This window comes from Ranitomeya variabilis, chromosome 7 (assembly GCF_051348905.1).
Source record: "Ranitomeya variabilis isolate aRanVar5 chromosome 7, aRanVar5.hap1, whole genome shotgun sequence".
NCBI classification, from domain to species: domain Eukaryota; kingdom Metazoa; phylum Chordata; class Amphibia; order Anura; family Dendrobatidae; genus Ranitomeya; species Ranitomeya variabilis.
In genome coordinates this window covers 49301790-49326545 of record NC_135238.1, presented here as the reverse complement: position 1 = coordinate 49326545, position 24756 = coordinate 49301790, and the positions used below count along the sequence as shown (strand labels likewise).

Here is a 24756-nt window from a genome sequence, read left to right as displayed (position 1 = left end):
TTTAAAAAAGGACAACACATTGGGGAATTGGGCATGGCATTACATTGGGCCTACTTCTTAACTCGGTCTCCTGCAATCTAAAATGTACATGCCACTAGATCACCAGGGTGAACGTGCTCTGTATGGTGCATTTTGGACAAGGGGTCTGTGATGGCATACAGAGCATGTTCACCCTGGTAATCTAGTGGCATGTACATTTTAGATTGCAGGAGACCGAGTTAAGAAGTAGGCCCAATGTAATGCCATGCCCAATTCCCCAATGTGTTGTCCTTTTTTTAAAAAATAGGAGTGCCATCATAGCTCCCTGGACCTTAATACCCCGTACAGACCACGTCCACCCTGGTGATCGACTGGCAGGTACAGGACAGATTGCAGGAGACAGAGTTAAGAAGTGGGCCCAATGTAATGCCATGCCCAATTCCCAAATGTGTTGTCCTTTTTTAAAAAAAATAAGAGTGCCATCACAGCCCCCTAGACCTAAATGCCCCGTACAGACCACATTCACCCTGGTAATCAACTGGCAGGTACAGGACAGATTGCAGGATACCGAGTTAAGAAGTAGGCCCAAAGTTATGTCATGCCCAATTCCCCAATGTGGGGTCCTTTTTTTAAAAAATACAACAGTGTCTTCACATCCCCCGTGCCCAAAAATCACCGGCCTATAACAGTGCAGAGCACGTTCACCATGGTCAGCTAATGGTTCTGGATGATGAGGATGAGGATAAGGAGGAGGATAACAACAAACAGACCAAATGTGTAAGCGTATACCCATGTGTGGTTGTGAAGAGGTGCATGATAATACACCTCCCCAAAAGAGAGAATGTATTTGAGGTTATGTTTCGCTGTTTTCACTTGGTGGTGTACAGAAGTCTTTCCCAATCCAGGCCTTGTTCATTTTTATAAGAGTCAGCCTGTCAGCATTTTCAGTTGCTATATTGTTGTTATAATTCCACCAGCGGCACTAAAAACCCTCTCTGACAGAACGCTAGCAGCAGGGCAGGCCAGGACCTCCAAGGCGTAGAGAGCCAGTTCATGCCACGTGTCCAGCTTGGATACCCAATAATTAAAGGCACAGAGGAATCACAGAGGACGTTTGTACAATCTGCAAGGTACTCCTTCACCATCTTCCCAAACATTGCACTTCTTGTGACAGCACCCCTTGCTTCTGTGCCGCCACGATGGGAGGGTCTGAGAAAACTGTCCCAGAACTTGGCCATTGTTCCCCTGCCTGAGCTGGATTGTACTTCTGTCTCTCTCACTTGGAGTCCTTGGTTGTACAACAAACTCACATCTGCTGCCAATGTTCTCACATGGGAATTTTCTGAGTAATTCCGCTACAAGGGCCCTGTGGTACTGCAACATTTTAGCACACCTCTCTGCCTCAGGCAGAAGAGATTGAAAGTTCTCCTTGTAGCATGGGTCTAGAAGTGTCACCAACCAGTAATGAGTGTCACCCAAAATTTTGATAATCCGAGGGTCATGTGAAATGCAGCTCAACGTAAAGTCAGCCATGCATGCCAGACTGCTAACAGGCAAGACTTCCGTGTCCTCACCAACAGGACGACTGACCATGCTGTCCTCCTCATCCTCTTCCTCCCTGTCCTCAGGCCATCCCCGCTGAACAGAAGCTAGTACAGATGTGTTTGTAGTACTGTCTATAGGGCATGAAAGTAGCTCCTGTTCTTCCTCCTCCTCATTGCCTACCAATCCACATTGAGAAGACTTGAGGCTGGGCTGAGTGTAATCCCCCTGTATGTTTCCTTGCTCCATGTCATCGTGCTCCGCCTGCAGTGCATCCTCTTTGATTGTGAGCAGAGAGTTTTTCAGAATGCTGAGAAGCGGGATGGTGATGCTAATTATGGCGTCATTGCCGCTCACCATCTTGGTGCAGTCCTCAAAGTTTTGGAGGATGTTACATATGTCTGACATCCATGTCCACTCCTGAGGTCTTATGTGTGGAGTCTGACCTGAAATTTGACGGCCTTGTTGATGTTGGTAGTCAACAACGGCCCTCTTCTGCTCACAAATCCTTTCCAACATAGGCAGCGTAGAGTTCCAGCACCTGGGGACATCACACAACAGTCGGTGAGCTGGAAGCTGAAAACACTGCTGAAGCACGGCAAGGACGGCTGAAGCTGTAGCTGACTTTCTAAAATGGGCAGACAGATGGCGTACTTTCACTAGCAGATCCGGCAGCTCCGGGTAGCTTTTCAGAAAACGTTGAACCATGAGGTTAAGCACATGGGCCAAGCAAGGTACGTGTGTGAGCTCACCTTGCCTCAGAGCCACCACCAGGTTACGGCCATTGTCACACATGACCATGCCTGGCTGTAGGTTCAGTGGTGCCATCCAAACATCTGACTGCTCTTTCAGCGCTGTCCACAACTCTTCTGCATTGTGCGGTTTGTCACCTATGCAGATTAGCTTCAGCACAGCCTGTTGCCGCTTGGCTGAGGCAGTGCTGCAGTGCTTCCAGCTTCTGACTGATGTGCTGATTACAGAGATGGAGGATGAAGAGGAGGAGAAGGAGGTGCAGGAGCTGTAGACTGTGGGGGCAACCCTGATTGACGTAGGGCCAGCAATCGTCGGCGTGGGGAGGATGTGTTCCATCCCAAGGTCCGACTGGGTCCCGGCTTCCACTATGTTAACCCAGTGTGCTGTCATTGAGATGTATCGTCCCTGCCCACAAGCACTTGTCCACGTGTCCGTGGTTAGGTGGACTTTCCCTGTAACAGCATTGTTGAGGGCACGGGTAATGTTGTGGGACACATGCTGGTGTAATGCCAGTACGGCACACGGGAGAAATAGTGGTGACTGGGGACCGAGTACCTTGGGACCACCTCCACCATCAGGTTGCGGAAAGCTTCTGTCTCAACAAGCCGAAAAGGCAGCATTTCTAGGGCAAGCAGAAGATAAATATTAGAATTGCGGACTGTTGCCTGTGGGGTGTTGGCTGGGTATTTCCGCTTGCGTTCCAAAGACTGGCTTATAGACAACTGAACGCTGTGCTGGGACAAGGACGTGGACTGGCTTGCTGATGGTGCTGCTTGACTGTGGGCCACAACAGGTGCAGAGCTAGAGGCATATTCACATGTACGGTGTACTGTGGATTGGCTTCTATGCAAAACAGTGGAAGAAGCAGTGGTGTGACGAGCAGGCAGTGGTCCTGGAGCCTGGGGTTCGGCCCACAAAGTTGGGTGCTTTGCTTGCATGTGCCTGATCATGCTTGTGGTGGTCAGGCTGGTTGTTTTGCTACCCCTGCTGATGCGGGCATGGCAGGCACTGCAAATGGCCTGTTTGGGGTTATCGGCAGAGTCTTTAAAAAATAACCAGACTCAGGAAGATCTAACAGTTGGAATGGCAACTTCCCTCATGTTAGTGTTACTGGGAACGGATGCACGCCTTCTGTCTGTGGCCACCACACTGCTTCTTCCTGCCTGTTGGGGGGATATGCCTCCTTCCCCATTTGTGCTGCTGTCCTCACTATGCATGTCCTCCTGCCAGGTTGGGTCAGTCACTATGTCATCCAACACCTCGTCTTCCACATTCGCACCCTGCTCCTCCTCCTGACTTTCTGGCAATTGTGTCTCATCATCGTCCACCTCTTGTGACACTTTCCCACCATCGCCTTCATGTGACCGGGGCTGGTCAAAGCTTTGGGCAGCTCTACATGCGATCTCATCTTTCCCCACTTCAAGTTTACGGCAGAGATTTCTGAATCTTGAAATGGAAAACTGAACAGCTCTTCAGAGTGTCTAAGTGTGGGATCAGTTTTCTCAGGGCACTCGGCATGGTGGGAGGAAAGAGGATCAGGGTGAGGAATATCCTGGCCACACTCACGGCTACTCAGACTTGACCGTGTGGAAGACAAGGTGGTGGTGGTGGCTAAGTGACTGGAAGCATTATCCGCTATCCAACCAACAACCGTTTCACACTGCTCTGGCTTCAATAGTGGTGTGCTGCAGTCCCCTAGAAACTGGGACAGGAAGGTCGAGCGAGAAGATGTGGGTTTGTTGTTGACCACTTTCACCTTGCCCACGGCCTCGTTCTTTGGATGCACCATCAGCATCACGTCCACTTCCCCGTCCCTTGTCCCTTGCCTTAACCATTTTAAATGGACTACCGCACTATTTCAAATGCTCAACAGAAATGTCTTTATTAGTAGCGAAATAATCTGTGATCAGTATGACTGCAAATCTATGATTTTTCAAACCCAAACACCAGGCAGGCCTCAGCCTGACCTAACAGACTGTATTCAATTTTTGGGGGGCTTTTTTTTTTAAAGATAATTTATGTTAAATAGTGCTGTATAGAATTTGAGTATTACACAGCGAAAAAATAAGTACACCGGCCTCCAATGCCAAAACTTGGAGCAGAGATATATGACGCCTGTAACAGAAATACCACACTGGCAAATCTGTGGCCTTTAAAAAATTTTGTAGGCTGAATAGCGCTGTATAGAATTTGAGTATCACACAGACACAAAGTAAGTACACCAGTCTCCAATGCCCAAATTTGGAGCACAGAGATATATGAGATATATGATGCCTTTTCTGGTGAATTTAAAACACCAAAAAAAAGAAAAAAAAGGGACACAAGGGTAGCACACACAACTATGCTACGTATGCCTGACAAACTATCACTTTTCAACAGGCCTCAGTCTTACAGAACAGACTGTATATATATATATTTTTTTTTTGGGGGGGGGGAATTTTTGGAAAGGAAAAGGTATATAGACAGTAAATAAGCTGCAGCAGTAGGCAGTTATGGAGCTTTGGGAAGGATGCAGTGGGACCAATGGACGCACATACAGTGCCTGCAGGCCTTGCACTGATGTGGATATGCTGTGCCCTGCCTGCCTAGCGCTGCAATATCGGGACCCACAAATTAGCCCTAAAAAGGACTTTTGGTTGTTGAGGAGTTGTGGATGTAAGAGTTGCAGACCTACACTAACTCTAAAACCACTGACCCTATTTCGGAAGCAGCTCTCCCTACTCTCTCTGAAACAGGAACAAAATGCGGCGAGCAGGGCGGCACCAGGTCTCTTATACTCGGGATGATGCTGTGCGGCCCAGCCAATCACTGCACGACCACAACAAAGATGGCTGCGGCGTTTCATGGCCTGGCAGACAATCCCTGCACCATGATTGGGTCTCTAAAGTACGCCAAAAACGCGGGGTGGAGACTGCAGTTACCGCCGAATAATCCCGGAAATGCTCGCTGCTCGGCGAGTTCCCCTGAGTACCCCGATACTCAGGCGAGTAACAAGTAGCGGCAAGCACGTTCGCTCATCACTATTAATAAACTACCTGACAGCAGTTTTATGCCGCCGGGGAGGGGGGTGCTGTTTTCAAAATGGTAGCACGTTTGGAGGTTTTCCAATATATAGGACCCACAAAGTCACTTCAAGCCGCCTGGATAGGTCCCTCAAACAAATACATTTTGTAAATTTCCTTGAAAAATGAAAAATTGCTGCAACATTTCTAAACCTCCTAAAAGGCTAACAAAATGAAATAACATTTTACAAATGGTGCTGATGTAAAGCAGACATGAGGGAAATGTTATTTATTAATGTTTTTCTGTGGTATGACTATCTGGATTAGGCCAGGGTCACACTTGCGAGTGTGATGCGAGAAACTCGCGTGAGTCTCTCGCATCAATACCCGGCACTGCCGCTGTCAGTCGGGATCGGAGTGTGCGGCTGCATAGATATACATGCAGTCGAACACTCCGGTTCGAGTGCTGGGTAGCTGGGTATTGATGCGCGAGTTTCTCGCATCACACTTGCAAGTGTGACCCCAGCCTTAAAGGGATAATCATTCAAGGTTTGAAAATTGCAATTTTTTTTACATTTTTGTCAAACTTCTGATATGTTTTTTTAAAAATAAACACAAAACATACCGACCTAAATTTACCATTATCAGAAAGTATAATGTGCCGCAAAAAATCAATCTCAAAATCAATGGGATAAGCATTCCAGAGTTATTACCACATAAAGCGACATTGGTCAGAATTAAGAAATTTAGCCCGGTCAGTAAGGGTTTAAGCTCCAACTGATTCAGTATATCAAATAGGTTAGTTATATTATATATTAACCAAGGAACCAGAGCCATGATGGATATAATATAAAACACTAAACTAGGTACTTTTCCCATGAGGCGTTACGTGTTTTTGATGATCTATCATCCCAGTCTATTCTTTAAACCTTATTATAGATACACAAGCGGTCTTGTTACATATTGCACCATTACATTGTCAGCCATATATAATCTGTACTTTATCTGAATTGGGGGAATTTATGGCCAGAAAAGCTGAAAAAGCACATAACATAAAACTGCAAGCTTAAAATAGTCCAGTCCAGTGAACAAGAAGAATGTGACCCTTCTCTGCTTTATTTAGTGGTGACTCCTCACTGGGGCAGTTACCTGTAGGAACGTCCTCTTTGCACCACTCATCATCTCGCACATCACTTTCTCCTTTCTCCATTATGGCTCCAGCTTTGATTTTTCCTGGATGTCAAAGCTGTGAAAGTAATAATGTAAAAGTCACGGACAGAAGGAAAACTCACATGGAATGTTCTAGAATGGAGGCTTTTACCACAAGCTTATGGGGCACCTGAGCCACCAAAAGATGCTGTCCTTTCCACCTCCTATATCACTGGGGCTGCCCTTAGTCAGTACTGTGGCGTGTAGTGATAGAAGCAGGCATCACTGTAAGTACCGTATATACTCGAGTATAAGCCGAGACTCCTAATTTTGCCACAAAAAACTTTGAAAACATAATGACTCGAGTATAGTGTCATGGCCAAAAGTATTCACACCCCTGCAATTCTGTCAGATAATACTCAGTTTCTTCCTGAAAATGATTGCAAACACAAATTCTTTGATATTATTATCTTCATTTAATTTGTCTTAAATGAAAAAAAAAACACAAAAATAATTGTTCTAAAGCCAAATTGGATATAATTCCACACCAAACATAAAAAAGGTGGTGGACAAAAGTATTGGCACTGTTCGAAAAATCATGTGATGCTTCTCTAATTTGTGTAACTAACAGCACCTGTAACTTACCTGTGGCACCTAACAGGTGTTGGCAATAACTAAATCACACTTGCAGCCAGTTGACATGGATTAAAGTTGACTCAACCTCTGTCCTGTGTCCTTGTGTGCACCACATTGAGCATGGAGAAAAGAAAGAAGACCAAAGAACTGTCTGATGACTTGAGAAACCAAATTGTGAGGAGGCATGAGCAATCTCAAGGCTACAAGTCCATCTCCAAAGACCTGAATGTTCCTGTGTCTACCATGCGCAGTGTCATCAAGAAGTTTAAAGCCCATGGCACTGTGGCTAACCTCCCTAGATGTGGACGGAAAAGAAAAATTGACAAGAGATTTCAACACAAGATTGTGCGGTTGTTGGATAAAGAACCTCGACTAACATCCAAACAAGTTCAAGCTGCCCTGCAGTCCGAGGGTACAACAGTGTCAACCCTTACTATCCGTCGGCGTCTGAATGAAAAGGGACTGTATGGTAGGAAACCCAGGAAGACCCCACTTCTTCCCGAGACATAAAAAAGCCAGGCTGCATTTTGCCAAAACTTACCTGAAAAAGCCTAAAACGTTTTGGAAGAATGTTCTCTGGTCAGATGAGACAAAAGTAGAGCTTTTTGGGCAAAGGCATCAACATAGAGTTTACAGGAGAAAAAAAAGAGGCATTCAAAGAAAAGAACACGGTCCCTACAGTCAAACATGGCGGAGGTTCCCTGATGTTTTGGGGTTGCTTTGCTGCCTCTGGCACTGGACTGCTTGACCGTGTGCATGGCATTATGAAGTCTGAAAACTACCAACAAATTTTGCAGCATAATGTAGGGCCCAGTGTGAGAAAGCTGGGTCTCCGTCAGAGGTCATGGGTCTTCCAGCAGGACAATGACCCAAAACACACTTCAAAAAGTACTAGAAAATGGTTTGAGCGAAAGCACTGGAGACTTCTAAGGTGGCCAGCAATGAGTCCAGACCTGAATCCCATAGAATACCTGTGGAGAGATCTAAAAATGGCAGTTTGGAGAAGGCACCCTTCAAATATCAGGGACCTGGAGCAGTTTGCCAAAGAAGAATGGTCTAAAATTCCAGCAGAGCATTGTAGGAAACTCATTGATGGTTACCGGAAGCGGTTGGTCGCAGTTATTTTGGCTAAAGGTTGTGCAACCAAGTATTAGGCTGAGGGTGCCAATACTTTTGTCTGGCCCATTTTTGGAGTTTTGTGTGAAATGATCAATGTTTTGCTTTTTGCTTCATTCTCTTTTGTGTTTTTTCATTTAAGACAAATTAAATGAAGATAATAATACCAAAGAATTTGTGTTTGCAATCGTTTTCAGGAAGAAACTGAGTATTATTGGACAGAATTGCAGGGGTGTCAATACTTTTGGCCATGACTGTAAGCCTAGGGTGGAAAATGCAGCAGCTACTGGAAAATTTCAAAAATAAAAATAGATACCAATAAAAGTATAATTGAGACATCAGTAGTTTAAGTGTTTTTGAATATCCATATTAAATCAGGAGCCCCATATAATGCTCCATACAGTTCATGATGGACCCCATAAGATGCTCCATATTAAAATATGCCCCATATAATGCTGCACAAATGTTGATTATGGCCCCATAAGACGCTCCATAGACACATTTGCCCCGTATAATGCTTCACTAATGCTGATTATGGCCCCATAAGATGCTCCATACAGATATTTGCCCCAGATAATGCTACACATGGCCCCATACAGAGGTTTGCCCCATATAATGTAGACTTTAAGCAAGAACCTTCAGCACTCAAATAAGAACAATTTATTGTTCAGTGTTCAAAATGAAACAAAGAGGCAAAACATCCACCAAATACAAAGGAGAAAGCAAAGATGTTGGTATGCACAGATATACTTCAGCCGCTACGTTTCGGCAACAAGATGCCTTTCTCAAGCCAAATCTGTCATAGAATACACACAAAAACAATGTATATTAAAAAAACATTAAAAATACACCCCAAAACACCCATACAGATATTTGCCCCATATAATGCTGCACATGGCCCCATAAGATGCTCCATACAGACATTTGCCCCATATGCTGTTGCTGCGATTAAAAAAAAAAAAAAAGACATACTCACCTCTCAGGCCCCCGGCACTTGCTATATTCACCTGCTCCGCGTTCCACCGACGGGCGCCGCTGTGTCTTCCCCGTCCTCTGCACTGACTGTTCAGGCAGAGGGCGGCGCGCACACTAATCATGTCACCGCGCCCTCTGACCTGAGCGTCAGTGCAGAGGACTAGGAAGACGCAGCGGCGGCCAGCGGTGGAACGGGGAGCAGGTGAATATCACGCACTGCGGCTTCTTCCTGTATTGAGCGGTCACATGATACCGCTCATTATGGAGCGCCCCCACACCACCGCAGGGCCGAGGGGATACCCGGAGCCGGGCCTCTAGTTCTCAGTCTCGGGGTTGTCACGGTGGCTAGACCCGGTCCGTGGCCCTGTCCGTCAGTGGGGGACGTCCGGTGTAATAGGTGGTAGTAATGGTAGCGATGGAGCGGTGCGGTTGTGGGGTGTAAGTCGCGGTAAATAACGAGGACACCAGGTTGCAGTCTCTTTACCTCTTTACTGGAGATCTCTGAGTCCTCAGTCCGGAACACGGTTCACCAGGCTACGCAAGTCCGGCCGGTCCAATGGCACCTCCAGAGTTCTCCTCTCAGGTGGAAATCTGTGCCTTCCTTCTAGCGCTATGTGTTGTAGTCCTTCCCTGCTGTGCTCACGGAAAGTAACCCCACAACGGTTGTGTCTGTTTCTTAAGTTCCCTCACAACTCGATTTGATGTTCCTCTGTAATCCACCCCTTCCCTGTATTCAGGTTGGAATGGCACCCGTTTGTCAGGTAGGCCTGGAGTTCTTCCGGGACCCTAGAGTCGCCCCTCTCCCGCAATTGCCCCCCAAGACTTCATAGGTGATATGTGGTAGACAGCCCGCCTGAGACCGACTGTCCTGCCGCTGTTTGGAGTATGGCTTGAAGCTGTATTCTAATCCACTCCCTCGGCGTTCCGGCCACCGGTATTGCGCCTCAGCAGGGTGCTGCCTCTTTCAACAAAACCCCTGCTGGTATTCTCCTTCTGCTTGATCTCGTTTCTCACTCAGCACAATCTATCTCGCTTCTAGTCCTTTCTTGAGTCCCGCCGCTTCCAGGAGCCTGCGCGGACCCGTTACGTTCTTTCAATGCCAAGCCTCTGCCAGGATCCCACCCCTGGCAGAGACCCTACAGTCTCTCCCTTCACAACACCCCCTGCCACAGGGTGTTGCTCCGTTCAATCCCGTCAGCGTTCTCCCTAACTTCCTGCCTGACCCCCAGTTTACCCACTATGGTGGGGAGTGGCCTAATGAATAGCACCCTTAGCTCCCCCCGGAGGCCCAGCTGTGAAACATATTGGTGTCTGTGATACCTGATTGGAGGAACTCCTTCAGTGCCATCGAACGTACCATGGCTCCCCTTAGTGGCGGAGCCACAGTACTGCAACGACCAGGACTCTGGGGCGCTGCACTCCCCCCTGGTTAAACACAGTACTCCGGGACTGGGAAGAAAAACAACAATACAGATTAGCAAACAGACATACAATTTTGTTGAGTGCAAACGATAAGTATACTTGAACAGGCTTCCCTTTATGGGAGGTGAGGACACTTTTAACGTTACAAACATAGTCAACTTTATAAATTACAGGCTATACATAACTCCTGTTACCCAACCGGGTATTCTACTTAGTGCAAATTCTGGAACAATAAATTAACATTGCCTTTAAGAAACATACACTCTTAGTTTACCAAAGGCCTTCCTATAATCACATTACAGGGTAAGGTAACTTCACATTCTCCTACTTTGAACCTGCAGGACCGCCTGTCCCTATGGCACCAGACCTACTGCCTCTCCTTTCTTTTACAGGACCGCCCCGTTCAGCCAGGGCCTACTGCCTTTCGCTACTATACATAGTATAGACATAACATTCCTTTCGTTTAAAGAACTCTGAGCCCGCTCTACTCGGCTCCTTTAAGGACTCACTCTCTAACCCCTACGGGTTCACTCTCTGTCCTTAGTAACAAAGTAACTTTCTATGGGGACGCAGGGTTGACCTTCTATCCTCACCTTCATTATTACTTCGCTTACTTTCAACTATGCAGACCTCTATCTCTACCCCTACGGGCTCTCTGCATCTTTTCTTTCTGCAAAACATTATTTAGATTTCACATTTCAACAAATTCAACACATATAACTTAGCATGTAAAACAGTTACATTTCTTTTCAAAGCATCATTATGGCATTACTGTTCTGCAACAGTATCTCTTCTCAAGTTCAGTTTCTCACATCCCCTTTAAGAGGGGACCAAGTCTTTCCGAGGTAGCTCGTCTTCTCAGCCTACCAGTCCATGCAAAGGTTCCGGTATGGTATCTTCGCAAAGTGTCTTTAACTAGGACCGGTAGGAAAGGTATCTTCACAAAGTGTCTTTGGCTCAAACCAATAGGGCAAATATCTTCGCAAAGTGTCTTTGGCTAAAACCAGTAGGGAGCACCTTTAAGAAGGTGCAAACTATTTACAAAGGAAGTTCGAATCATGCACAGTCCATGATTTCACAGTTTGTGTAACTTTTGTGCAACAACTTCAGAAAAGGAAAACAAACAAAGGGGATCCCGGGTTAACAGAGGGATCCATTAACCCTGGACAGGTTTAGCAGCAACAGGAACAGTTAAAACAATAAAGTAGTAACTATGTACATTTTCATAAACATTGAAAGCTATATCTTACTGAGGTTCTACGGGAGGTGACCTTCTTCCTGGCTTCACCAGACTCACAGATCGGTCCGGTGAGCCAGGACGCCGTCCTGGCTCCAGTAAAGATAGAATCCCTCTCCGGGAGGTCCTTCTCGTCGGTAGGCGTACCCGCCTCTCCGGGGCGCGGTGAGGTCGAACTTCCCCTGGTTCCGCGGGGTCAGGTCCCGCTGCCTTTCCTCCAGGACTATCCTCTTCTGGTATCCCAGCAGCAGCCTGGAGGGCGACACATCGTTGGACCCCCCGGGCAAACCAGCCCGTCTCACTGGTGTTCTTTCTCCACCTCGTATAGGTGACGGCGTCCCCCGGCTCCAGGTTACAATCAAACCGCCTGCCAGAAGGTTCCACCTCTTCTCGGTCCACCCGGACCTGGATCGGCTCCCCGATCTCCTGTATGACCCCTCTCCCTTGCTGGGGATGGAAGGCCACCACAACACCCCAGTGTGAGGGCGGAATCTCGGGGACACTAACCAAGTCCACTTGTTCTGCAGGCTGGGGCCGGCTCCGCCACTCTGCCATAAGGCGCCGTAAGTGCTCCGCATCCGGCATGATCTTCAGACCCGGTGCAGATAGGGTGCTTTCAGCCGGGCCCGGGTAAGGAGCAATGGGAGACAGCTTAATCTCGGTGGGTTGGCCCACCCGGGTGAGCACGCGGGCATCGGCCCTCAGTCGGCGGGTCAACTGGCGGGCCTCGGCCGCAGCCACACGTTCCTCCGATAACGGCGTCGGAGGTCGGCCCATCGGGGACTCGGTAAGGGTCAGACCTCCCAGCAGCGGTGCCTCGGAGCCTATCTCAGACGCCGCGGCCTCAGACTGAGCCGACTCAGCTCCGCGTGGTGCTTCTGGTGCCATTTCTTGCTCTTTTCCCGCGTCTCCTTCCCGCGGTCTCTTCCGTGGGCGGCCCCGTCCCCATGGTCTCCACCCTCCGACCAAGATCAGAAGGCGTACCTCAGCTGTTGACGGGCACGTCCTCAGGACACAGAAATACTTAGACTGGGCGGCCATTACTGTTCGCGCTCTCCAGCTCGTCTACGCCCACTCCACGCCCCTCTTCTCTTCCTGCGCTTTCCTCAGCGCTGCAATGGCGGCGGATTTTGGCGGCAACTGGCGCAGCACAGTCTTTGTAATAAAGTACAGTCCAAGCACAACAAATCACAGTCTCTAGGCACACATGACCTGATTCTTCAGGCTTAAGTAGATCCTGTTCGTGACGCCAAGTTGGAGCGCCCCCACACCACCGCAGGGCCGTGGGGATACCCGGAGCCGGGCCTCTAGTTCTCAGTCTCGGGGTTGTCACGGTGGCTAGACCCGGTCCGTGGCCCTGTCCGTCAGTGGGGGACGTCCGGTGTAATAGGTGGTAGTAATGGTAGCGATGGAGCGGTGCGGTTGTGGGGTGTAAGTCGCGGTAAATAACGAGGACACCAGGTTGCAGTCTCTTTACCTCTTTACTGGAGATCTCTGAGTCCTCAGTCCGGAACACGGTTCACCAGGCTACGCAAGTCCGGCCGGTCCAATGGCACCTCCAGAGTTCTCCTCTCAGGTGGAAATCTGTGCCTTCCTTCTAGCGCTATGTGTTGTAGTCCTTCCCTGCTGTGCTCACGGAAAGTAACCCCACAACGGTTGTGTCTGTTTCTTAAGTTCCCTCACAACTCGATTTGATGTTCCTCTGTAATCCACCCCTTCCCTGTATTCAGGTTGGAATGGCACCCGTTTGTCAGGTAGGCCTGGAGTTCTTCCGGGACCCTAGAGTCGCCCCTCTCCCGCAATTGCCCCCCAAGACTTCATAGGTGATATGTGGTAGACAGCCCGCCTGAGACCGACTGTCCTGCCGCTGTTTGGAGTATGGCTTGAAGCTGTATTCTAATCCACTCCCTCGGCGTTCCGGCCACCGGTATTGCGCCTCAGCAGGGTGCTGCCTCTTTCAACAAAACCCCTGCTGGTATTCTCCTTCTGCTTGATCTCGTTTCTCACTCAGCACAATCTATCTCGCTTCTAGTCCTTTCTTGAGTCCCGCCGCTTCCAGGAGCCTGCGCGGACCCGTTACGTTCTTTCAATGCCAAGCCTCTGCCAGGATCCCACCCCTGGCAGAGACCCTACAGTCTCTCCCTTCACAACACCCCCTGCCACAGGGTGTTGCTCCGTTCAATCCCGTCAGCGTTCTCCCTAACTTCCTGCCTGACCCCCAGTTTACCCACTATGGTGGGGAGTGGCCTAATGAATAGCACCCTTAGCTCCCCCCGGAGGCCCAGCTGTGAAACATATTGGTGTCTGTGATACCTGATTGGAGGAACTCCTTCAGTGCCATCGAACGTACCATGGCTCCCCTTAGTGGCGGAGCCACAGTACTGCAACGACCAGGACTCTGGGGCGCTGCACTTACAGTAATGAATATGTGGCTCCACCCCTATGGGAGTGGAGTCGGGTCCATATTCATTACTGTAATGAGCGGTACCCATGTGACCGCTCACTACAGGAAGAAGCTGCTGGAGAACCAGGGACACCGCGCCAGGAGCAGGTGAGTATTATTACACAGCTGTTGCTCTCCCTTCCCTCCCGACCCCTGGGTATGACTCGAATATAAGCTGAGAGGGGCAATTTCAGCCTAAAAAAATGGGCTGAAATTCTCGGCTTATACTCGAGTATAAACGGTAACTGCATTATGGCAAAGTGATTTGTCTTCACACTTTGGATACACTAGCATTTTCCATCATTTTATGGAATGTTTTGTCTGGAAATGTATTTTTGGGGTACATGCTATTTTTTTGTGGGGTTAGAAGCAATTCAGAAGTTTTTCCATTTTAATTGCATTCACTTCTGATATAAATGTCATGTTACAGGAGTCATTCACCCCTTTTTTAATATTTACATGAAACCCAGCATTATTTAAAGAATTAAAACATGCTCATCTACTGATCTCCCAGTTTTACTCTCTAATATGCAAGGTTATTGTCACATTCACATATCACACCAGCTCCAGCGAGGGTGGTCATGGCTGGGGGTATCCACTACAAGACCGCCTTGTCTGTCTAAAATTATTACAACCCTCCCAATGTACATCTCAAATGTATAAATAATCACTCAAAACTGCTAAAGTTTGGGTCAAGGGCTGGCAATCTTCAGGAAGCCTTGTAGGGGTTTTCCCATGAGCAAAAGTTAATTTTATCCCCTTTATGACCTTTATATATAGGTTATAGGTTGCCTCTTCCTCTTTAATGCAGGCTCCAGTGTTTAGCCCGCATCGTTTCAGGTACATGACAGCTGATTTAATCAATAGTCATGTGCCCCTGAGAGCCGCAGGTGGGATCACGATAAACCCCGGGCTGTTGACATGTTAAATACTGCTGTCAATCTGTGCCAGAAGTGTGCCATAAGGCCTGTCTATCGGCATGTCCGACACATGATCGTGGGGCGCCGATGGGTTGGCATTACAACCTGGCGTCTGCAGGAGACTGATGACGGTTGTCATAGGCTGCTTTCACACTAGCGTCGGCCCGACGTACCGACGCATACTGTGAAAAAAATGCCCGACGTGGTCTTCTGACGCTTCCGCTGCCCCATTGCAAGGTCCGGGGAGGAGGGGGCGGAGTTTTGGCAGCGCCTGCGCGGTCGAAAATGGCGGACTGGACGCACAAAAAAATATTACATGTAACTTTTTTTGTGCTGGCGGTGCGCCAAAACACGACGCAACCGTCGCACGACGGTTGCGACGTGTGGCACAGTGTCGCAATGCGTCGCTAATAAAAGTCTATGGAGAAAAACGCATCCTGCGAGCAACTTTGCAGGATGCGTTTTTTCTCCACAACGACGCATTGCGACGTGCAGTGCCCGACGCTAGTGTGAAAGTAGCCATAGCTGATTTGCTATGAGCGCTGTCCAGTGGCTGGCGTTCATAGCAGATGAGCATTTCTGCTACACATATACAAATACAAGCAATCAGAAGATCACAGCTTCAGGTCCCACATGGAGACTATTGACGCAAGTGAAAAGTAAAATAATATAAAAGTTCATATCACCCCCTTTGCCCCATCTACTACATAATTGTCTAAGGGTCACTTCCATCTTTCTGTCTGTCCTTCTGTCTGTCTGTCATGGATATTCATTGGTCGCGGCCTCTGTCTGTCATGGACATCCAAGTCGCTGATTGGTCGTGGCAAAACGCCCATGACCATTGCCACAACCAGTCAGCGACGGCCATAGTCTGGCAGCGAAATGGCTGCTGCTTTACTTCCCTGCAGTCAGCGCTGAGCGCTCACACAGGGTTAATGCCAGCGTTAACGGACCGCGGTGTAACACACTCCGTTAACGCAGCTATTAACCCTTTGTGACCAACTTTTTACTATTGATGCAGCGTATGCAGCATCAATAGTAAAAAGATCTAATGTTACAAATAATAATAATAAAAAAAGGTTATTCACACCATCCGATGTCGCGCTCTGTCCTCGGCAGTGCAAGCGGCAGGTTCCGGTGCCAAGGATGCTATGTGAGAAGGACCTGCCATGACGTCACAGTCATGTGACCGTGATGTCATCACAGGTCCTGCGCTCATACCAACCCTGGGACCGGAAGCTGCCGCGTGCACCGCACACAGGCCCCAGGACTTCAAGGAGCCTTCGGAAGGTATATGTTTATTTTTTATTTTAAGTCTTTTTTAACCATGCATATAGTGCCCACATTGCTATATACTATGTGGGCTGTGTTACATACTGCGTGGGCTCTGTTATATACTACATCTCTGTGCAGGTAAAATCCTGACCAAATCTGCACCTGAGGTCACTGGCAGGTCACGTTCGTTGTTCTTGAGTTTTTTCTGCAATGTAAGGACATGCTGCGTTCTTAAAAGATGCGCCGCATGTGAGTTTTCTTGGGTGTGCCGCATGCGTCTTTTACTGCATAGTGGAGACAGGATTTCATGAAATCCCCTCCACTATGCTGTAACATCTGGACGCTGCGTTTTTTATGCATGCTGCTCAACGCTGCGTCAAAAACTCAGCGTTTCCTGAAAGTGGACACATACCCTAAATGTGCCTCTGCTGTGTACTGTGCAATGGCTGTGTTTGACCGTACAGGAACATGGTGTAAACAAAAGAATGTACAGACATTACAGCATGGGATTGCAACTGATTATTTTTGGGAGGTAAAACACTTCCCTACCTGTTTCTTAAACAATATTTTACTTCAAAGAAAGGATGATTTGGATTCCATGCTGTAACGTTTCTATACTCACCCCCCCCCCCCCCCGCCTTGCCCAGGAGCTGTGGTATGATCAGACCATGTTCCTGTACAGTCAGACACAGCCATTACACGGTACACAGCAGCGGCAAAGTTTATCTCAGCACAGGAACATTTAATGTATACACATACAATTGTGGAAGAAATTATTATTCCAAGATCTATTGATTAGAATGAACTTTGGTTCATGGAAAAACCCCTTTAAGTTACTCCCTCTCTTCTCCACATAATCAAGCTTACCACTAGAATTCATTTAAGAACACAAGACAGAACTTATTACAGGTAATTTAATATGACTAAAAGAGTCACAATGTGTCACAACACTGTTGTAGGCTGTCCCGAGACCAGGGCTCCTTCCCTGTCCCTAATGCTAGGGGCGTACTAGCTTGCCCTGTTCCCCAGATTACTTCTGATGGTGAAGACGCCGGGGCCATGTACCTTGCCTTTGCTCCTGAATCCATCATCAGTCTGTACCCTTTCCCCACCCAGGGAAGAGAGGACTAGTACTGTACTGTAATAAGCCAACCAGACTAACAAGGTAATACGAACAGGGATAATGAAAAAAAAACAAACTTACAAATATACTTACTCACACATACAACAGAGGAATGCACCTGGGGGTGGAGGATGGGGTTAAACCAAAGTAGGAGAAGAAAGGGAATTATCACACACTCAAAACCTAGCAACAGTCACAGTTAAATCCATCAAAGGCCTTCTCCAAAAATAACCACCAACAAACACCAGCCATGCAGCATAAGCCTCTCTGACAATGAGTGCTAGCCAGGGCCTAGATTATATAGGAAATGGGAGTGGCTAACAGTGCACAGCTGAAAGCCTTATGCAGGAAAGCTTCCAAGAGCTCTTAACTAAGCAGATTAACCCCTGCACTGCTAAAAGAAATTTACACCATTTAATATGAAGGTGAAGTGCTTCTAATCAGTGCAGGAGTAGGAGAAATCAGATGCTACGGTCTTCTGGCTCCTCTCTGTCGCAGTAAACCTGTGACCGAAACCCCACTTCTAGAAGGGATCTCCGGAATCTCAGATCCGGGTTTATCAGGGTGTGACATGTGAAAATAATGGATCAGACTATCTGCATGGACATCAGATGCTGGTACCCACATACACAATTTTGGGCCGTATCCCTTCCAGTATACTAGATACTGAAGCGACCAACAAACTAAGGGGGAATCAATGACCTTCGCTATCTGAAATTCCAAATTTCCATCCACAATGATTGTGGTAGCAACATAATTCTCGAGTAGAGATCGATGAAACACATTATGAAACCTAAAAGTGGGCGGCAAAGCAAGAAGAAATGCTACAGGTTTGAGCTTGATAAAGATCTCTTTTGATCGAAACGTCGCCCTGGAGGCAAAATATGTGATGCAAATTCACCAACTTAGAGAAACAAACTGAAGGAGAGAGAAGCGCGGAAAGGGTTTTAGCCAATGGATAAAATATAGCGAATAATCAGATGGCACTCACCATATATGTCTTTGGGTTAGCGTATGCAAACTCATCAGAGTAGACAGCTGCTGCAACTCCACTGGTCAAGCTGGTGACCAAAAACGTAGTGTTATCATGGAAAAGATTTGTGGATAATACCTGCACTTCTGTAAAAAATCCGATTAAACAATTCAGAGATAAAAGATGATGGTTTATTCACTCTCAACGCGTTTCGAAGCCCTTGGACTTATGAGAAATTAACAAGTGACCCTTCAGTACAATTAACAACTGATTATCATTGTTTAATTAATGAAGAATCTGTGAAGGGGAAATTGAATAAAAAGGAAAAACGTTTTCCAATGAATAAAAATCCAAACAGAGCTTTTTATTATCATTTTTCAAAAGTCCATTAAGATCAAAAACGACCACCAGGTCGACCCATCATATCTGGGATTGGGTCGCTTACTGCCCACCTGTCGCATTATATAGATCTGTTTTTACAAGACTTAGTGATTGCTTTACCGTCTTATCTACAGGATTCTGGCCATCTTATCCAACTTTGTAAAGATATCATTTGGCAGGAAGGAGATCTCTTTATTAGGCCGGGATCACACATGCGAGAAATACGTCCGAGTCTCACATGGTAATCCCCGGCCCTGCCGCCCGCACTCCGGAGCGAAGCGTGCGGCCACACAGCATTAGGCCAGTCTCACACGTCCAGATAATTCCGGTACAGGAAAAATCGGTACCGGAGTTATCCGTGTCCGTGTGCTCACATGGCACATCAGTGTGGCACATGTGCGGCAGCCGTGTGCCGCCCGTGTGCCAACTGGGTACCACACGGACCGTGCAGGAGACAGCGCTACAGTAAGCGCTGTCCCCTGGTTTGGGTGCTGAAGCCGCCATTCATTTCTTCTCTCCAGCAGCGTTCGCTGGAGAGAAGGAATGAAAAATCATTGTTTTTTTATTTTTTTTGTGGTTGAAATAAAGTTCCCGGTAACCAACCCCCTCCCACCCCTTTCCACCCAATCCCACCCCCTGTGCGCCCGCCCGCTGGAAATAAAATACCCAGCTCCCTCGATGCTTCCTCTCAGCGTCGCAGCTTGTTCTGTATGAGCGGTCACGTGGTGCCGCTCATTACAGTGATGAATATGTGGCTCCACCCCTATTGGTTACCGGGAACTTTATTTCATCTGCAAAAAAAATTAAAAAACAATGATTTTTCATTCCTTCTCTCCAGCGAATGCTGCTGGAGAGAAGAAATGAATGGCGGCTTCAGCACCACAAGCTGGGAGGACAGCGCTTAGCTCTAGCGCTGTCTCCTGCACGACACACGGACTGCACACGGACAGCATCCGTGTGCGGTACGTGTTTTACACGGACCCACTGACTTTAATGGGTCCGTGTGATCCGTGCGCTCCCACGAACACTGACATGTCTCCGTGTTTTTCAAACGGACACACGGTCCGTGAAAACATGCTGACATGTGCAGAGACACATTGATTTTAATGTGTCTACGTGAGTCAGTGTCTCCGGTACGTGAGAAAACTGTCACCACACGTACCGGAGCCACTGACGTGTGAAACCGGCCATACATGGAGCTGCACGCTCCGCTCCGGAGTGAAGGCGGCAGGGCCGTGGATTACCATGCGAGATTCGGACGTATTTCTCGCATGTGTGATCCCGGCCTTACTCTTGATGTGGTGGGGCTCTATTCTAACATCGACCACACCCTAGGTTTAAAATCTGTTGAATATTATTTGAGGGAGAAGGGAAATCTTCCTGCAGCACAAAGAGAATTCCTTTTACTGCACAGTCTGAATTTCTTAAAAAGAGATTTTTGGATAAAAAATATCCACAGAAACTAATAAATTTTGCATTTGAAAAAAATCCTGAGTAAAACACAATGGGAATGTTTGGTGAATAATGAACAGGAACCCTAAAAGGGTATGTTTCCACGTTCAGGATTGCCTCAGGATTTGGTCAGGATTTTATGCAGGTAAAATGCTGACCAAATCTGCACCTGAGGTCACTGGCAGGTCACCTACGTTGTCCTTGAGTTTTTTCTGCAATGTAAGGACATGCTGCGTTCTTAAAAGACGTGCCGCATGTGCGTTTTCGCGGGTGTGCCGCATGCGTCTTTTAATGCATAGTGGAGACGGGATTTCATGAAATCCCCTCCACTATGCTGTAACATCTGGACGCTGCGTTTTTGACCCTGCGGCTCAACGCAGCGTAAAAAACGCAGCGTTTCCTGAACGTGTAAACATACCCTAAGAGGGGGGTGAAATTGTAGATAAAAAAATTCTAAAAAAGCTAAAATAAAAAAAAAAAAATCAGTGTCGTTTTAAGCTTAACTTCATCACAGGTTTTAATAAAGGAAATAAACTCATAAGGAGTATTTTAAATAAACACTGGCATTTGCTATTAAAGGATTCTTTTTTAAAAAATATTCTACCAAATCAGCCTGGTATCACTTTTTGGCCAGGATCACACATATGAGAAATATGGCCGAGTCTCGCATGCTAATACCCGGCATTTTCACCGTCACTCAGGAGCGGAGAGTGAGGTGCATAGCAATACATGCAGCCGCACGCTCCGCTCCTGAGTGACGGCGGCAATGCCTGGGTAACATGCGAGACTTGGCAGTATTTCTCACATGCGTGATCCCGGCCTAAGAGGGGTCGTAGAATTAAAAATCTAATAGCTCGCAGTAATGTTCCCAGAAAAAAAAGGGTGTTCTGACCCTATGAGACAAACAAAAAACGCAGTATACAAATGCAGATCAAAAAATTGCAGCACCTGCACCATTATTCAGCAAGGAGCAAAATCAATAACATCTAACAGTACAGGAAATAAATTTATGTTAAAGCAACATTTAATCTGTGAAAGCAGTTTTGTGATTTATGTAGTCATCTGTTCGTGCTGCCTGCAATATGTCGGCCGCACGACCCAAACGCTACGTGCTAGAATGAATGGACATCGCTTAGTCCAACAGTTTATCTAGACACTTGTTAATTAGACATCAAAAAAAGTTTCATATTATGGTAATTACTGTAGAACATGTTCCTGAAAATATACCAAATCGGAACCAAGTGCTTAAACAGGAAAGAATCTTTCTGGATTTATCAGTTCCAAACTTTGTTTCCCAATGGTTTGAATGATGTTTTAGAGAAAGTCTGAATGATATTGTAGAAGGGACAGTATAATGGTTTTGATACTGGATGAATACTTCTTTTTATGATTATTTTGTCATGAATATTTATGATTGTTTTTGAGAAATTGAAAGGAGAGAGAAAAGGGGAATTAAAGAAAAAGAGAAAAGTAAAGACAAAGAAGGGATGACTGAAAGAAAGGAAAAGAAAAATTTGGGGAGGGGTTTAAAACATTTTTTTTTTTTTTTGGCTTTTTATTATGGTATTTTATGTGGCAGTTCGTTATACACAGCAAGCAAATTAGTACATTAATGAGAACATGTCCTGGGAGGATCTGTCCCTTTGGTATAGGGTGGTTGTTTTCACTTATCTGGGTGGGGCTTTAGAGCTCCTCCAGTACTCCGCTCTATTTGATCCTTTGGAAGCTGAATGTATAAAAAGAGAGTGTGGCTGATCTTTTCGCATTTAATTTTTAATGACCTGAAGAATACTCCAGGGTTTAGGAGTCGAAACGCATTGTCCTTTAATTTTTTTAACCTCTTTTACCTCAATAAAGCAGATATTTATATAAAACATCTATGAGAATCTCTAGACGGGAGCGCCAGCTACATACTGGGATTTTCCTAGCTATCTGTGAAAGTTGCATAATAGAACTAAGCAAAAACGTTTTAAAAAAAAGGAAAAAAGTGTAATTTTTTTTTTACAAAATAACAAAAAAAAATTACACTAATAAATACATATTTTTTATGTAAAGAAATAAAATGTGGGAGGGGGACAAAAAATGTTAATGGAGAGTTTGACTACAGGCTGAGCTATAACAATTTAACCCCTTACTGACATTGGACTTACTATCACGCCAATGTCAGTATCCCCTTGTCACGGGTTCCTTCTCCGGTATCACACAATCAACAGAGCAATAGAATAGTGAATAATTCCAAGACCTTTATTTAGGCAAAACACGAAAGGTCCATATATACGATCCATCACACAAAGGATTAAATATTCCAGAATACGAATGCAGTTCAGTTACAGAATAAAAGTCCAACAATCCAGCACAGAGGATAACAGTCCATATTCCCTTCTTTCTCTCTGATATGCTCTTCACATCAAGGTTCCACACCAGACTGACTCTGTGTCTCACCTCCCTGATATTTACAAGTCATTCACAGGCCAGGAGGGGGAAGGTCTCAGGGGCTCATTGTTTCAACAAGCTAGGTCAACATGTCATTAGCATATTAGCAAACAACATTATTCACTGACCCTGTGAAGAGGTAACAATACAGAACTGTGGGGAGAATATCAGATGGCAAATAACTCATCCTACAAGATACAGTAACACCATGATAATCAGTAAAATAGAAATATACACAAAAATGATACCCACATAGCATATCACACCATCACACCCCTGCTTTGATGTGGGCTCTGGCGGTGAGCCCACCTCAAAGCCAGGACATGTCAGCTGTTTTGAACAGCTGACATGTGCCTGCAATAGCCGCGGGCGGAATCGCGATCCGCCCGCAGCCATTATCTAAATAAATGCCGTTGTCAGACTGACAGCAGCATTTAACAAGCACTTCCGGACATCCGGCAGGAAATGCGCTCACCGGTGACCCTCGTCACGTGATCTCGGGTCACCGGTGTGCCTGCATGACAACCAGAGGTCTCCTTGAGACCTCTATGGTTGTTGATGCCAGATTGCTGTGAGTGCCACCCTGTGGTCAGCGCTCATAGCAAGTCTGCAGTTCAGCTACATTGAGGTGATCTGAGCATCGCCTCTATGTAGCAGAGCCAATCAAGTTGTGGCATCTTCTTCTTTTTTACTTTTGGAAGCATGCCAAAAGTAAAAAAAATGTTTTTAAAACTATGAAAAAACTAAAAAAAAAATAAAAGTTCAAATCACCCCCTTTGGCCCCATTTAAAATAAAACAGTAAAAATAAAATAAAACATAGACATATTTGGTATCGCTGAGTTCAGAATCGCCCAATCAATTAAAGAAAGGAATAACCAGATCGCTAAACGGCATAGCGAGAAAAAAAATCAAAATGCCAGAATTACGTTTTTTTTGGTTGCTGCGACATTCCATTAAAATGTAATAACGGGCGATAAAAAGATATCATTAAAAACATCAGCTCGGCATGCAAAAAATAAGCCCTCACCGAACCCGAGATCATGAAAAATGGAGAAGCTACAGCTCTCGGAAAATGGCACAATTTTTTTTTAAAGAAAATGTTGCAATTTTTTTCACCACTTAGTTAAAAAAGAACCTAGACATGCTTGGTGTCTATGAACCCAAAATGACCTGGGGAATCATAATGGCAGGTCAGGTTTAGCATTTAGTGAACCTAGCAAAAAAGCCAAACAAAAACAAGCGTGGGATTGCACTTTTTTTGCAATTTCTTTGCACTTGGATTTTTTCCCATTTTCTGTTACACAACATGGTAAAGCTAATGGTATGGTTCAAAAGCACAACTTGTCCCTCCAAAAATAAGCCCTCACATGGCCATATTGATGGAAAATTAAAAAGTTATGGCTTTGGAAAGAAGGGGAGCGAAAAACGAAAACGCAAAACCGAAAAAAGCTCTGGTCATACTGCTTGATATTTAGCTTAACATTATAAGCATTTTGTAACTCTGTATGTTCACTTTGTGCAAAAATTTATAAAAACTGTTTCAGAAAATAGAATAAAATGAACAAAAAAGTGCCCATGTTTGGTATCACCGCATCCAGAACAACCCGATCTATTAAAGTGTCACACTAGTTAACACATTCAGTGAACGCCATAAAAAAACACCAAAAAATGTAGCAAACTATGCTTTATAATCATACTGCAGGAAAAAAGTTGAATAAAATGTGATCAGAAAGATGAATATAAATAAAAATGGTATAGCTCAAAATGTCAACTTGTACTGCTAAAAACAAGCCATCACACAGCTTCATCAGCGGATAAGTAAAAAAGTTATAGCTCTCAGAGTAAAGCGATGCAAAAATAATAATTTTCTCTATAAAAGTGTGTAAAAGTGTCAAAACATAAAAAAATCTATGTAAATGTGGTATCGCTGTGTTGATGTTGTTC

General features: G+C 46.0%; 1 protein-coding gene across 2 annotated transcripts in view; it reads right to left on the bottom strand.

Annotated features, from left to right (window-relative positions):
- Positions 1–24756, bottom strand: part of LOC143785883 (uncharacterized) — a 53718-nt gene that overhangs the window by 4593 nt on the left and 24369 nt on the right. The window contains exon 2 of one of the 2 annotated variants that reach the window (XM_077275022.1): positions 6426–6522. The exons of the other annotated variant lie outside the window; for it this stretch is intronic. Coding sequence (XP_077131137.1) covers positions 6426–6486 — 61 coding nt within the window. The 5' untranslated portion in view covers positions 6487–6522. The remainder of the gene's footprint in view (positions 1–6425; positions 6523–24756) is intronic. 2 annotated transcript variants of the gene reach the window in all.